We start from the raw sequence: 14,229 nt of genomic DNA, 5'->3' as shown, positions 1-14,229 counted from the left end.
CCTCAAACAAGGAGCGAGCAGCTCAGGCCCTGGAGGTTTCTGGCTGAGCCTGTCCTGCAGCAGCACCACCACCAGCCCTTGTTTCTGCAGTGCTGTTTCCAGGGATTAACCACAAAAGGTTTCTGTACAAAGGGCCCCCGGGCTCCTCTTTTGCTCAGCCTCAAGAGCCTCACGTTTTTAGCCAAAAAAGGAAATGACCCAGCTGCACGTAGCGCTGGAACATCTGGATTTTATCCCTGTCATGAATGGGTCATGGCTGCGCGCGGCCCCGCGCCTGATTTACGGGAGGGGGAGGGTGATGTCATGCACAAACCTCCCCTGGGCTCCCGGAGCACGGTCTGAAGCAGGCACGGAAATACTCCTCAGCACGCAGCCTGGGCCCTCGCTGGGAGCCCAGCATTAACCAGACACTGAGCTCAGCTCTCCTGGGGAAAAGTCAGCCCATAGGGGGACACGGTGGCTCCTGCCACATGCTTTTTGGGCTCGCTGTGGGCACCCCACTCTGCCCTGTGGATGAGGGCTCTCTCTCCTTCCAGGCAGACTTTTCAGCTCCCTGCTGGCGGTCACCCATTTCTCAGCTGCATGCTTGTACATGCAGCAGCATTGGGTCATGGCTCCAGCACGGCCTCTCCTGAGCTCCTTAACCCAGCATGGACCTGTCCCAGCCGCTCCTGCAGCCCTGCAGGGATGGGTCTGGAGGCCAGGTGCTGCTGGAGGCCAAGACTTGACCCTGTGTGTGGTAACAAGACCAGGACCACTACTGTCCATTCTGCCTGGGGTAGTGGGGAACCTGAGTTGAAGAACTCTCCTTTGCCTCCATTGCAAAAGGTTAGGAAGGTGGCTGAGCCCTGCAGGCATCCTGCACGCTCCTCCTGGTGTGATCCCTTCTTCCAGGCCCCCAGCAAAGGTCCAGGAAGGTGGGAAGAACTTGCAGAGCCACCTTTATTCCTGTTGTCCCACCTCTCCTGGTGGGAAAACTGTCCCCCATCTGCCCCAAGCGCTATGGCTGCTCCCACGTTGCCTTCCCAGCCCTGCACAGCTCAGCCCACAGCCTGCCTCCTCCCATGGTGCTGCTGATGGGCAGAGGAGGAAGAAGAGCAGCATCAGGCTCCCGGTGCACCAAGCCCACATGGCTGGGGCCCCCACTGGGTTTCAGCTCCTTACCTTACTGGGGATGAAGTTTCACGTGAAAGGAAAGAGAAAAATCAAAAACCAAGTCCAAAATCTTATCTCCGCTTGTATTTTTAGATGGGCATTCATGAGAAGAAGTGACACATTTTGGGGAAGACTTTATTCCAAGAGTAATTAAATACAACGCTCCTATCATCAGTATCATCCCCTCAGTGCAATGAATGTTCCCAGGGCAGGATCATCTTTGTCTGCCATAATGAAGCCAAGTTTTTTTGTTGTTATAGTTAAATAAATTTAACATGCATTGGAGGGGAAAAAAATATTTATGAGTTTAAATGTAATTATAGTTTTGTATCTGGCAAAGTGGAGGCAAAGCACTGACACGCTCCTCAGCATTTAGAGTAGATCTGAAGATGGTAATTAAAATCCAAGAAGAAGTGGAAGGCCACAACCGTAACCTCTTCAGGATGACATCCTCCAGAGCCACATCCTTCGAGCCTTGATGCCCAAAGCTCACAAAGCACTCCTGTTTTCTCAGGAGCAACGGCTGTGACCCAAGGCAGGCGGGAAGGAGGCAGCACCGGGCTGGACACGTTTTGTTCTGCTGGGTCTGTTCCTGTTCGGGCTGTGATTCACAGCTGTGTAACGCTGCCCACAGCCGCCCTCAGGCTGGAGGTTTTCATCCCAGCCCCGGGGGCGCCTGCAGTGCTCGCTGATCCCCGGGGTGGGCAGGAGCAGAGCTGCAGGGTGCTCACAGCGGTTCTGGGGAGGACAAGGGGGGGGTAACTGAAGCTGTGGCTTTTCTAATCGCTGTGACAAAGGGCAGCGTGTGAACGTGGGCTCTGATTGACCCTGCTGGGAGGGCAGCCCTGGTTAGAGGGAGACCGTGCGCTGCCTGTTTGCGCGGGGACACGGGTGTGTTCGGGAGCAGCTGTGCCCTATCGGGGGTTGGCGCCGACACCCGCGCTGATCTCCTGGAGGCCCAGAGGCTGTTCAGGCTGCGAGCTCCTCTCCTTTCAGTGCACATTGGGACAAAGCCGCCATGCTGGCAGCGTTTGGGACAGGACTTGTGGGCGTTCAGCCCTTCTCTCCCACCATCCGATACCGGAGCGGCTTCCCACCGCTCCACACCGCCTCGAGGCTGCACGAGATGTGGGCGAGCGGCTTCATAGCTCTGCCTTCCCCGCTTCGCAGCGGCGATAATCACAGCGGGCCCACGTTCAGCTCGGATCCTTCCGGCGAGGATCAGGGCGGGGCCGGACCCTTCCGGTAGCGCACAGGCTGCGCCGGAAGTAGCGCGCTTCGACTTCCGGGCGGGACGCGAGAGGATGGAGACGATCCTGGAGCAGCAGCGACGTTATCATGAGGAGCGGGAGCGGCTGATGGACGTCATGGTGAAGGAGATGCTCACCAAGAAGTCTACGGTGCGCCCGGGGAAGGGCGGGGGATCCGGTGGGGTCGTGTGGGGGATGGGCCGGGCCCAGGCCCTCGCTGACGCCGTTCCTTTCCCCGCAGCTCCGCGATCAGATCAACTCCGACCACCGGACGCGGGCCATGCAGGACGTGAGTCGGGCGGGGTGGGCCGCTGCGGCCCCGGGATCCGTACGGAACGGCCCGGGAGGCTGCCGAGCTGCGGGGCCGGGCCCGGGTGAGGTTCGCGGTGGCAGCGCGGGGTTTGTGTTGTGTTTTAGAGGTACATGGAAGTGAGCGGCAACCTGAGGGACCTGTACGACGACAAGGACGGGTGAGTGTGCGGCCTGCTGGCTCGTGGATAGAGGACCTGGGGCTCCTCTGGGTCTGCTGTAAACACTGAGCAATTCTATGACTCTATGACTGCACGACGCTGCAGTTGAGGCTGGGGGTCAGCCCCAAACCTGCTGGAGGAGGACCCAGGCTTTACATTAAAAAGTGTTCGTGCGCAACGCAAACATTTCATTGTTTTCTTGGATTGAATCATTGAGAGAAACTTGAGTGTTTGTAACTGAGACTGCAGCATTTTCAGTAGAGATGTGACCCAGATCTGCAAAGCATGGGCCTGACTGCCTGTGGAACATCACTGGGGCTTTGTGGGGCTGTGCTGTCAGTCTCACTGGTGTTTTGTGGGAGCAGAATTCAGCGTTACACTTCCAAAAAGATTATATCAGCATAAGCATGTTTTGTTTGTTTGTTTGTTTGCAATCTGTCTTCTTCTCATGCACCTGCAGCTTACGGAAGGAAGAGCTCAGCGCCATTTCAGGGCCAAATGAATTTGCAGAATTCTACAACAGGCTGAAACAAATTAAAGAGTTTCACCGGAAGCATCCCAACGAGGTGAGTAATTCCCTGCTTCGTGAGAATGACTGATCTGTGGTGTGTTGGGCTTCACCTCTGCTGTGTTAAAATGTCACTCAGGAAAACAAAGCGTTCAAGAGTAGGAGGTGCTTTAAGGCTTTATATAAGGCTCTGTCTGTGTAGGAGAAAATGCAGGATGCTCACCATGTCCTGCCCACACTCTGTTAGTTTAAGAACATTCTGCTTCTGAGCTAGCATTCATTCTTGCTTGCATAACTGGCAGAGTCACTGGGTTGTACTTTTTTTCCTTAGTGCAGATGTGATCATGAAGAAGTGCTCTGAACACCTGTTCAGTTACCAGTTTTACTGTTTGCAGTATGAATTACTCCAGCATTAGCTGAACTGATCACTTTTTTTCTGTAACTTCTGTCTGTTCTTGAAGATTTGTGTTCCCATGTCAGTGGAGTTTGAGGAACTGTTGAAGGCCAGAGACAACCCAAGTGAAGAAGCTCAAAGTAAGTCTTTAGGGGTTGTATTTGTTTCTTTTCTGGGGCCAGTTGAAGTGAGAATACATTGCTTGCTGCGATTTAGTGACCTGTCTGATCTGGTTTGCATAGAGTCCCACCTCCCTTTTCCTGCATTAACTGTGACAAATGTTCTTATTTCATTTACATTCTTCTGAGCTGCAGAAATATTCACAGTTGCGATGATTCTTTTGAGGAATGTTCTGATGCAACACAAGGAAGCTGGCAGACATCCAGTCAACGAGGATCCATGTGCATTATAAACATGCTTAAGAAAGACAAATTGGCCTGCAGTTCATTATTTTCAGATTCTAAAGCGTGCATTTAATAAGCAGAGAATGTGAGGTTGGTGACAAAGCTCTCCATGCTTTTTCCTGCAGACCTGGTGGAGTTCACAGATGAAGAAGGATACGGGCGCTACTTGGATCTGCACGACTGCTATCTGAAATACATTAATCTGAAATCATCAGAGGTGAGAGGTTGGGTTGCTGTGGGCACTCAGCTGTGTTGCACTTCAGTGCTGAAGGCTCTTGGTTTCCTTGGTAGGTTGTTGGTTTGTTTCCAATGGCATTGATGTGCAAATAGCTGTTTCACAGTGCTTGTTTTGCTTTGAAAAGCAGGTGGTAAACCCCAGCCCTGTGCAGAATAAATGAGCTTTGTGCTTTTCTTCTGGTCTGGTAACTGGAAATGAGATGTTGATTTGGCTGCATGCGTATAAAGTCTGACTCAAACTGTTTTTTGTTTTCTTCTTAGAAACTGGATTACATCACTTATCTGTCTACGTTTGACCAACTCTTTGACATCCCCAAAGAGAGAAAAAATGCTGAATATAAGAGGTGAGCCTTTTGTCCTGCCTGCTTCATTTATGACAGTCGATGAGAAGGAATTTGCTTCTCAAGTGTCCAGGAACAGAGTTAGTAATCAAGCATAGCTGATATAAATTGAGCTGTAGTAACTCAGTCATACTGAGTCCTGAGAGGACATGAAGCACAACAAAATGTGGAGAGCCATTGGGCTTCTTATTCTGTGGAAGTACTCGAGTTTATTGCATTAAAAGCTACTCTTGATAACTTTGATACTGTTCTACCAGTACTCTGATATGGAATTATTGTCTGTGCTGATAATTACTCTGCCAGGTATCTTGAAATGCTTCTTGAGTACCTACAGGAGTACACAGATCGAGTGAAACCGTTACTGGACCAGAATGAACTGTTTGGGAAAATTCAGACTGAGTTTGAGAAAAAGTGGGAGAACGGAACATTCCCTGGCTGGCCGGTGAGCAGCTGTGAATTCAGAGCTTTGTTTCATTTGGGATGGATTTCTTATGAATTGCTGGTGTTAAATCGCTGCTGAGGTGAGGTCTGATAGCAAGATGTCACAAAGGTGGAGTTGGAAGGCATTTGCAAGCAGCCTTTTAAAATGTTTGCTTGCTTTTAATCTTCTCTGTCAGTTCATTGTGTGGTTCAGCGATGGGGTGTTTGTGTGTGAACTGAACTGCTGTGCTGTGTGTTGGGTACCTGGATTGCATGAAGAGGTGCAGAGTGTCACACGGATGTCCCACATGTCTTCTCTTGGCAGAAAGAGACCAGCAGTGCCCTCACTCACGCTGGAGCCCACCTGGATCTCTCAGCCTTTTCCTCTTGGGAAGTAGGTATTCAGTGCTGTGCTTCTAAATTGTGGGCAGATGGGAGCTGAACCGTTTGGTTTCTTGCCATCATCTCGCTTCTTCTGCTTTTGTTTTTGGCTCTGTGCTCTCTGGATGAAACTTTGGTTGTGCTGATGGTTTAATTTCTCCCGCTAGGGGGCTGCAGCTTGAAAGCTCTGTTGAGATTTGGCACATGCCTCATTTTGTCAGTAAGGAGTGGCACCCACTTGACACTCATTTCTTTAGTGCTGCTCATATTTCTTCTTCCTCTTTTTTTTTTTATAAGACACATCCGTATTATTTATATTTTTAATAGCTCTTATCTTACTGTGATTTGCTGTATTGAATAGGAATTGGCCTCCCTAGGACTGGACAGACTGAAATCAGCATTATTGGCACTGGGGCTGAAATGTGGAGGGTAAGATGCTCTCTTTTCCTAAATCCTTTTCAGTTTTTGAGGTCTTGCCACCTTGCATTCCTTTATGGGATATTTATTTGGCTTATCTACTGTACAAGAATTACTTTAATGATGTTCAACATGTTGAAAGCCAGTCAGGGAATTCAGTGATGTACAGTTTTGAAAAGCATGCTGTACTGGAGTCTGTCGTGTAGGAGAATTTGGTCTAAAAAACAAAGATCATAGAAAAGCTCTTCACCTTTAAAAGCTGGATTTATGATGGTGCTGCACGAATTCAGATAATATTCTGGAAATAGAAAAAAACTGATCTGAGTTCATCTCCTCCCTGTTTCTCCACAGGACTCTGGAAGAGCGTGCACAGAGACTTTTTAGTACTAAAGGCAAGTCCCTGGAAGCACTGGATCCTTCCTTGTTTGCTAAGAATCCGAAGACAAAGGGAATCAAAAGGTGAGTTCTTAAAGGCAGTTCTCAGGTTGGTGCTGATCCCATCACTGGGGGATAAACATCAGCACTGTAGAGTTGTGTTAGATTCCCAGAGTGTTGGAATCCTTTTATGTTGGTCCTGAATCAAATGTGAGATATCAGAGCTGAGTAGTTTGCATGCAGTTTAGTTTATGTCAGCTGTTTCCTTCTCTTGCTGCACTGGAATCAAACGTGTCCTTAGGAGTTCACCTGTTTGGTGTTTGCAGCTCTAGAATGGGCTTAGTGAAATTTCCCTTCTCTGCTTTCAGAGACACTGAAAGAAATAAAGATCTTGCATTCCTGGAAGCTCAGATATATGAATATGTAGAAGTTCTTGGGGTAAGAATTTTATTTTGTCTTTGAGCTTTTGGTTACTCCAAAAAGTAACCTCCTCCCCTCTCCCTTTCTCTCCCCTCCCTCCCTCCCTTCCCTCCCTCCCCTCTCCCCTCCATTTCCCCTCCATCCTCCCCTCCCTCCCTTCTCCCCCATTGCCCCTCTCCCCCTTCCATTCTCCCTTCCCCCTCTCTCCCCCTCTCCCTACAGCCCCTCCTTCCCCTCCCCTCCCTCCCCTCCCTTCTCCCCTCCCCACCCAGTCCTGTCCAGCAGTGACCAGAAGATCATTCTGTTTTTACCCAGCGTCTTCATAGACTGTGTCCACAAGAACTGCTTTTCTTTCCAGAAGTTTACATGTTTCCTGTGGAGAAACTGCCTGCCTTTCTTTCTTTCTTACTCCTCCTTAATGCTTGCCTTAAATCCTTGCTTCAGTTTGGGTCCAGTGGCAGCTGCCATTGGCTTACCATCTTATTTTATTGCTGTTGTGTGAACACAGTTCCTTCTGTCCTTCTCACACTCCAGGAACAGAGACACCTCACTCATGAGAACGTGCAGCGTAAGCAGGCGCGGACAGGGGAGGAGAGGGAGGAGGAGGAAGAGGAGCAGATCAGCGAGAGCGAGAGCGAGGATGAAGAAAATGAAATCATTTATAATCCTAAAAATCTGCCCCTTGGTTGGGATGGCAAGGTAGCTGAGGCTGTTAGGTCTGGATTTAGCTCTGAACCAGTGGGGGATCCCACTTCACTCTTCTGTTTGAAGCTCCCTTGTCACTTGGCCTAATCTTTGTTTGTCTTCCCTTCTCAGCCAATCCCGTACTGGTTGTATAAATTGCATGGTTTAAACATCAACTACAACTGTGAGATCTGTGGTAACTACACCTACAGAGGGCCCAAAGCTTTTCAACGCCATTTTGCAGTAAGTGAGGTTTTGTCACAAGAGCCATCAGTGCCACATTCAGACAATCTTTATAGTAAGTGATGAGAAAATGACACGAGCATCTGAGAGGCATTTCTTCCACTTACAAAATGTGTGCCTGCACTGATGCTGCAAGGCCGTGCTATTGAAACTGGAAATTCCCCAGAGCATGCAAAGATCTGTTCTGCCAATTTATACCCAGTCTCTTGTTTGAACACCGATATCCAGGCCTGATTGATGCACAGCACTCAGTGTCTTGTTACCATCAGAAAAAAAAACAATGTTTGGGAGATCTGTGTTTTGTTAGCATTTGTTTTACACTGCTTAGCTCATCGTAGGCCTCCCAGCAGGCACTGTGGTGAGGTGCCATTCCCTCTCAGTGACTTTTGCCTCTCGTTCCCAGGAGTGGCGTCACGCTCACGGGATGAGATGCCTGGGCATTCCCAACACTGCACATTTTGCCAATGTCACACAGATTGAGGATGCTGTCTCACGTAAGTCTAGATGGCATTTCTTTGCACAGGGGCTGTGCTATGAGAACGCTGGTATTTGCCAACTGGGGCCAGGAATGTATTACCTCACAACCGGTGGCTAAGGGAGGAGTGTAAGAAGCACGATGCTGCTGGGATGACCCTTCATTGGAACATCTCTCACAGTTCTTAGAGGGAGAATGTCTTTGTTTCTTGCTGGATGCCTGCAGAAATAGATGTTTGCTAGGAATGCCAGCCAAGTGTCTGTTTGTTGCCAGCTTTTTTGTCTGCTGTGCTTTATGTATGGAATCTCAGCCAAGTGTAGCAGGCCACCATTTATTCAGAGTGTGACTGTGTGATGCCATGCAAGTGTTACTTAACTGATGCTCCTCACAATCTCCATGGGGAAGCCAGCAAAACATTCAGAAATGGTGGAGCCTCCAGGGAGGTTTTGAAAGCCTGCAGTACTCAGTGAAAGGCACAGAAGTGACACTGGTTGGGATTTATTTTATTTAATTTAATTTTTTTAAAAGCTGATGCATTTCAGTAGTTTCAAACGCAGCGTTTGAAGTGAAATGGTGTTCATGTTGTGAATGCCTTTGTATTTACAGTGTGGGCAAAGCTGAAACTACAGAAGGCTTCAGAGAGGTGGCAGCCTGATACAGAGGTAAGATGGTAGAGGCACTGGGGTGTTTCTCATCCAGTGTACTTGGGGGTCTTCATCTACCTTGCATGAAGTGGCTCTGGCTGGAGAGTTTCTAACACAAGCTGCATCACAGGCTGAGGTCTCCAGGACATTTCAGAGCCTTCTGTCATTATTCTGAGTCTAGATAAGATGGTGCTGAGCTTGCTGGTAGATGCACTGCATGTCTTCATGTAGGGAAGCTCCTGGCAGAGTGGCTGTGCTCAGATGGAACTGGAGCTAAACTGTGAATGCTGTAGCACAACCTGAATCAGGCTGCATGCAGGTGTCCCCAAACTGTTCATTCTATTCCAGGAGGAATATGAGGACTCCAGTGGGAATGTGGTGAACAAAAAGACCTACGAAGACTTGAAACGTCAGGGGCTGCTGTAACTTTTCCCAGGTGAAGGATTTCACATCAGAAAAAAGAAAAAGAAGTGTCACCAGCTCCAGTTCTTCAGCTTATTGATTTTTTTTCTACTTGCATGAACATAGGATACTTCATAGAATCGCTTTCTAGTAAGCCCTCTGTGAGAAGCAGCCTTGTGATGTTATTTTGTATTAAAAACCTTAAAAATAAATGGATTTTAACTTAGGAAGTGCTGAAAATGCGTCTCCTTTTGTATGCTGGAAGGAGGAGATTTGATACTGGTGTCTTTCAGAAACTTTCTACACGGTTTGAATTGTTAGAAACAATTACTTCTCTCTTATTCCAGTGCTGATGGAAGTTTTTATGATGAGGACTGCCTTCTTTAAAGCACACACGAGCACTGCATGCTGGCAATCTTGTACTATATAATAGTTTAATGTCTGTCTGTGCTCCTTTGCAGAGCAGATATTTGGCTTGCTTTGCTGCTTTGGCTTCAAGTCTGGCTTCCTGTGAGGCTTTGGCTACTGGGATTTTTTTCAGGGAACCAATAAATGAGCTTTGTTTAGGATGGGCTGCTGTGTGGGTAGTTTGTGTTCGTTTGTCCAGCGCTGGCATTGACTTTGGCAGATGCTAGCACGGATCCTTCCTTTGCTTCTCTTGAACTGTGGTACTGCCACACGAATTAAAGTCCATGAGGAGAAAAGAGGCGTTGGGCAGAGACCCTGTGCTTTGTGGCAGCCCTCACACTGCCTACAGTGGGCTTTCATTTTGGTATAGAAGTTCTGGTGTGACACCTCTAGCCTCAAAAATCCCTTTCTTTGTTTTTTGCTGCACACAGATGTTTGCATCTCCAAATCCAGCAGAGCTGCAGGTAACAAACCCTTCTCCCTGGGTGACGGTTTGTGCAGCTGCTGGTTGGCAGGCTGGGGCTGCTCCCTGGCACCAGGGTGTGAGCTGTGCTGCAGGCACCGCAGCTGCTCGGTGCTCAGAGGCTCTCCATCTCTTGCAGCAGCTGCAGGCTTCCTCTGGCACGCAGGGGCTTTCAGGGCACGGACACAGGGTGAGTCTGTGAGCAGATTCCTTTCCCTGCTTGGGGGGAGAAGCTTGTTTCGGGGGGAGCCTTTTCTGGTTTGACCTCAGCCTGTTGTGGAGGTGAGCCTGGCTGTGCTCTACCCTCCTCTGTAGGGCTCTCCTAACCTGCTCTGGGTGGGGGAGCTGCCCTGCTCTGGGAGGTGAGAAACTCCAGCCTGTGTTGTTTTCTGTCACTCTGAAAGAATGCCCTAGGAATGCTATCTGAGCTTAAATGCTAAGGCAGAAGGGGAGTATTCAGAAAACAGCCTTGGAACCTGTTTGGAGTTATCTCCGCTGTTTCCTTTCTTGAATTGGCAAAGATTTTGCAAGGAAAACGTCTGCTTTCATTCGATGGAGAGTAGTGTATCTCAGGAAGCACCTGAGGAGGTAGAACTTCCCCACCCACGGTGTGAGCAGTGCAGGGATCAGCATTGGGAAGCAATGCAGACGACTGGATTCAGAATTCCATGCAACAGGGATGTGTGTGCCTCCATCCTGAGCTGGGCAGCTTCTTCATTGACAGCAGCATCAGCAGTTTGCTGCGTATGGTGCCAAGCTGGCACCGCTCAGAGCTCTGTGTTACACGAGGGTGGAGGGTTACCACACCAACAGCAGCACGTGGCCTCCCAGGGGGCTCCTGTTTGGCAGGGCTGGGCTGAGCCCATGGGGAGAAGTGCTTCCAGGGTTCCTCAGTCCTTGTTCAGCCTTCTGCTGCTGCAACCGAGACTGGAAGGGCCTGGCTCTTGGTCCCTGAGGCCAAACCAGAAGGATAACTTCTGGGTGATGAGCTGATTCTGATTGCCCAGTTCTGATTGCATCTGTCTGCCAGGTCCCAGCTGAGGTTGCTGGTGGGGACGATGGCAGCTCACCGGCAGCTCCTCCCTGCTCAAGGTAATGTGTGCTCTGAGCAGAATCCATCCCAGAGCTGGTACCCCACAAACCAACCAACCCACCAACACAGAGGCTGCCAGAGCTGAACTTGGCCTTTGATGGTCCCAGTTGTCTCTGCTCTGTTTCAGGCCTGCTGCTCTCTGTCTTGGCTCTGCACTTCTGCACCCAGGGCCCTCTTGCCATAGCAGGTGAGTGCACGGGAGAGGATCCTCTTGGGAACGGGGCAAAGGGCAACTTGGTGTGATGGGACAATGTCCCTGTCCTCTCTTGGCTGTAAGCTATCAGGCAGAGCTGTGCAAAAGAAACTTTTCTTGGGGTTTTGACCCCAGAAATGGCTGTAATCTCCTATATAGTGTGCCTTGAAGGGGAAGGGAGAAGCTGCTGTAACATTTCCATAGTCAGTGATTATCTCTGTCCTGCTGGGCAGGCTCCTCACTGCTGGTTGCAAACGGGTCTTTGGTTTGGTTTGGGATAGGGAACCACAACTTGTTAAGCACATGGATGCTATTTCCTTCACCAAGGGGGAACTTTGTGTTTTTCAGGGCGCAAAGTGGTCAACATGTCCAAAACAACAGCTACCAACCACGCCTCAGTGGCTGCCACCAAAGCTTCCGTGGCTACCAAGCAGACCTTGGTGGCTGCTGCCAACACCTCAGTGGTTGTCACCAACCAGGCATTGGTGGCCACCAAGCAGAGCTCATTGGCTACCACCAGTGCCTCAGTGGCCACCTCCAACCAGGTACTGGTGGCCACCAAGCAGAGCTCAGTGGCCACCTCCAACCAGGCATTGGTGGCCACCAAGCAGAGAACAGTGGCTACCACCAGTGCCTCAATGGCTGCCTCCAACCAGGGATTGGTGGCCACCAAGCAGACCTTGATGTCTGCCACCAGTTCCTCAATGGCTGCCTCCAACCACACCTCAGTGACCACTACCTCGGTGGCCATCAGCCAGACTTCAGTGGCTGCCAACGCCTCCGTGAACCTTACAGAACAAACCCTGGTAAGGAGAGGGAAGGGGGATGCTGGCCATGCAGAAGCTCTGCTGCGCTGTGACCCCTGGCACGTCCTCCCCCCAGCTCAGCTGTCAGAGCTTCCAGTGCTTCGGGGAGAGGTGCTACCAGGATGAAGCCCACAGGAACACAACGGCCACCTGCCACAATGAGACCTTGTGTGAGGTACGGAGCTTACGGTGGCTGCTGGGGGCTGTGAGCACAACACCTGATTTTCCTTTGCCTCTCTCACAGTTTGTCCATTATTTTTGCTCCTCTGTAATTGCCTCTCTTCACACTTCTAGTGTTTGTTTGTTTTTTTTTCCCTTTGGCTCTGCTGTTGCAGCTTTATCGTTTCTCCAGCACGAACTACACTGCCAGGTGCAGCAGTGTGTGCAGGGCAGAGCTGTGCAGGACCAATGGCAGCATGGCCCTACAGCAGTGCACCGTGGAGTGCTGCAACACCTCACTCTGCCTGCAGCTCAATGCCAGCTCCTATGGTAACTGCTCTGTGGTTTATCCCACTGCATGCGAGAGAAATGGGTGTGCAGACCCATCGTGTTGGGCTGGCTGCATCGCTGCAGTTCCTCTGCCCCACGGAGGCCACACGTGGGCTGTGTCCTCAGGGCTCCTCTGTGCCCACAGGTGATCTGCCCCCCACCACTGTGCCACCCACGACCACCATCACCACCACCACGACCCTGCGGCCCCCCCCACGAAACGTAGGTACCCGATGTGATCTCTGTGCAAAAGCTGCCTCGAAAGGGGAGCAAATCCTTAATGAGCTTTGCAAGGACAGAGATGTAAGGGTGCTAAGCAATGCACCATCTGCATTGCTCCAAGTGGCCTGAGCTGGCTGTGGGACAAAGTTTCTTCGAGCCACAGAAGGGGTGGGGTGATGCTGGGGCACCCAAGTGATGGGCTGGAAGGAGCTTTATCTCTGCCCAGCCTCACTGGGAGGAAGGAAAAGGAGGTTTGAAACTTGTGGTGGTGTTGCAGTGAGGTTTCGTGCAGTGGCAGATAGGAGCTGTCTCTTATCTCTGAGTGTGAAATGCCAGAGACAGATGATGGCAAAAGCTGAGATGCAGTGGAGGTTTGGGAGGGCACTGTGGAAGGAAGGGCTGCCCGAGGTGCAGATCTGGCCCTGGGCATCCTGCTGCCTGCACCACACTTGCACAGGTCTCCTCTGGTCTTGTCTTGCAGGGGAAAATCTGTGCAGCGTTCTCCTGCCATGGGGATGGATGCTTCAAAGGCAAGAAGAGCACGACTAGATGCTTTGTTGGGCATGATTTCTGTGAGGTATGGCTGGGACAGGACAGGGGGGATGTGCTGCAGTCTGTGTGCATCCCCTCAATGCAAATGCCAGAGACTGAGCAGGACCAGCAGATGAATCTCTCTCCTCCTTCCAGATGAAGAAGACGGGCTTCAATTACGTGGCAGGATGCAGCAAAGCCTGCAAGGCTGCCAAGCCTGTCTGTGCCCAGGGGGTGAAGGCTGCCTGCTTCCAGGAGTGCTGCCCCGCCACCCTCAAGGGCAGCTGCCTGAAGCTGGATGGCAAAGTTCATGTGAACGGTGCTGGGCAGGTGGCTGTGTCCCCACTGCTGCAGCTCCTGGTGTGGGGGGCAGCCCTCCTCCTGAGCTGCAAGGTCTCCACTCCCCTACACGGGTAAACAGCAGACCTGCAGCCTTTCCCCTCCTTGATTTCAGCTGAGGTCACTATCAAACACCCTGTGTTGCATCCCCATGCTTGTAGATCCCTGGAGTTTGTAGATGGTGACTTCTCCCCCCATGTAGGTGATCCCCATTACATGTCATCTCCAGGAGCTGTGAGCTGCAGCATTGCACCTCTGCTGCAGCTGCAGGGATGGTGGATGCTGGAAGGAGAGACCTCAGGTATAGGAGTGAGAGGATGCTGAGCCAGCTTGGAACCCAGGAACCTCTGCCTTGACCCAAGGCACAGCTTACACAATGTAGTTACAGGCATCACAGGCAGCTGGTAACGGCTCTGTGGTGCCACTGCACAAACACATTCTGTCCTCTTCCTGTTCTCTTTTAAG

General features: G+C 50.7%; 2 protein-coding genes across 4 annotated transcripts; both read left to right on the top strand.

The window, feature by feature from the left end:
* The first annotated feature begins 2,413 nt into the window (after window positions 1-2,413).
* Window positions 2,414-9,450, top strand: SF3A3 (splicing factor 3a subunit 3). The gene is made up of 17 exons (XM_052698538.1): window positions 2,414-2,555; window positions 2,647-2,694; window positions 2,823-2,875; window positions 3,336-3,441; window positions 3,845-3,917; window positions 4,307-4,398; window positions 4,680-4,762; window positions 5,063-5,201; window positions 5,505-5,573; window positions 5,922-5,989; window positions 6,329-6,436; window positions 6,721-6,790; window positions 7,307-7,471; window positions 7,589-7,699; window positions 8,103-8,193; window positions 8,781-8,836; window positions 9,167-9,450. Exons 1-17 carry the CDS (start codon window positions 2,460-2,462, stop codon window positions 9,242-9,244), a joined length of 1,506 nt encoding a protein of 501 aa, XP_052554498.1. The 5' UTR covers window positions 2,414-2,459; the 3' UTR covers window positions 9,245-9,450.
* Window positions 9,451-11,291: 1,841 nt separating this feature from the next.
* Window positions 11,292-14,227, top strand: LOC128088234 (pneumococcal serine-rich repeat protein-like). 3 transcript variants are annotated; one of them, XM_052698541.1, is made up of 7 exons: window positions 11,292-12,183; window positions 12,260-12,358; window positions 12,519-12,672; window positions 12,818-12,894; window positions 13,376-13,471; window positions 13,582-13,884; window positions 13,967-14,227. In XM_052698541.1, the coding sequence occupies exons 1-6, from the start codon at window positions 11,743-11,745 to the stop codon at window positions 13,840-13,842; spliced, it is 1,128 nt and encodes a 375-aa protein (XP_052554501.1). In that variant the 5' UTR covers window positions 11,292-11,742; the 3' UTR covers window positions 13,843-13,884; window positions 13,967-14,227. The 3 variants fall into 3 exon arrangements, with proteins under 3 accessions (XP_052554501.1, XP_052554502.1, XP_052554503.1); XM_052698542.1 differs by lacking the exon at window positions 13,967-14,227 and having other exon boundaries at window positions 11,449-11,922; window positions 11,968-12,183; window positions 13,582-13,957; XM_052698543.1 differs by lacking the exon at window positions 13,967-14,227 and having other exon boundaries at window positions 11,454-11,922; window positions 12,034-12,183; window positions 13,582-13,957.
* Window positions 14,228-14,229: the final 2 nt, after the last annotated feature.

This window comes from Tympanuchus pallidicinctus, unplaced genomic scaffold (assembly GCF_026119805.1).
Source record: "Tympanuchus pallidicinctus isolate F22 unplaced genomic scaffold, pur_lepc_1.0 scaffold33, whole genome shotgun sequence".
NCBI lineage: Eukaryota > Metazoa > Chordata > Aves > Galliformes > Phasianidae > Tympanuchus > Tympanuchus pallidicinctus.
Note: the sequence above shows the minus strand (reverse complement) of the source record. Positions and strands in the feature narration are given on the sequence as shown.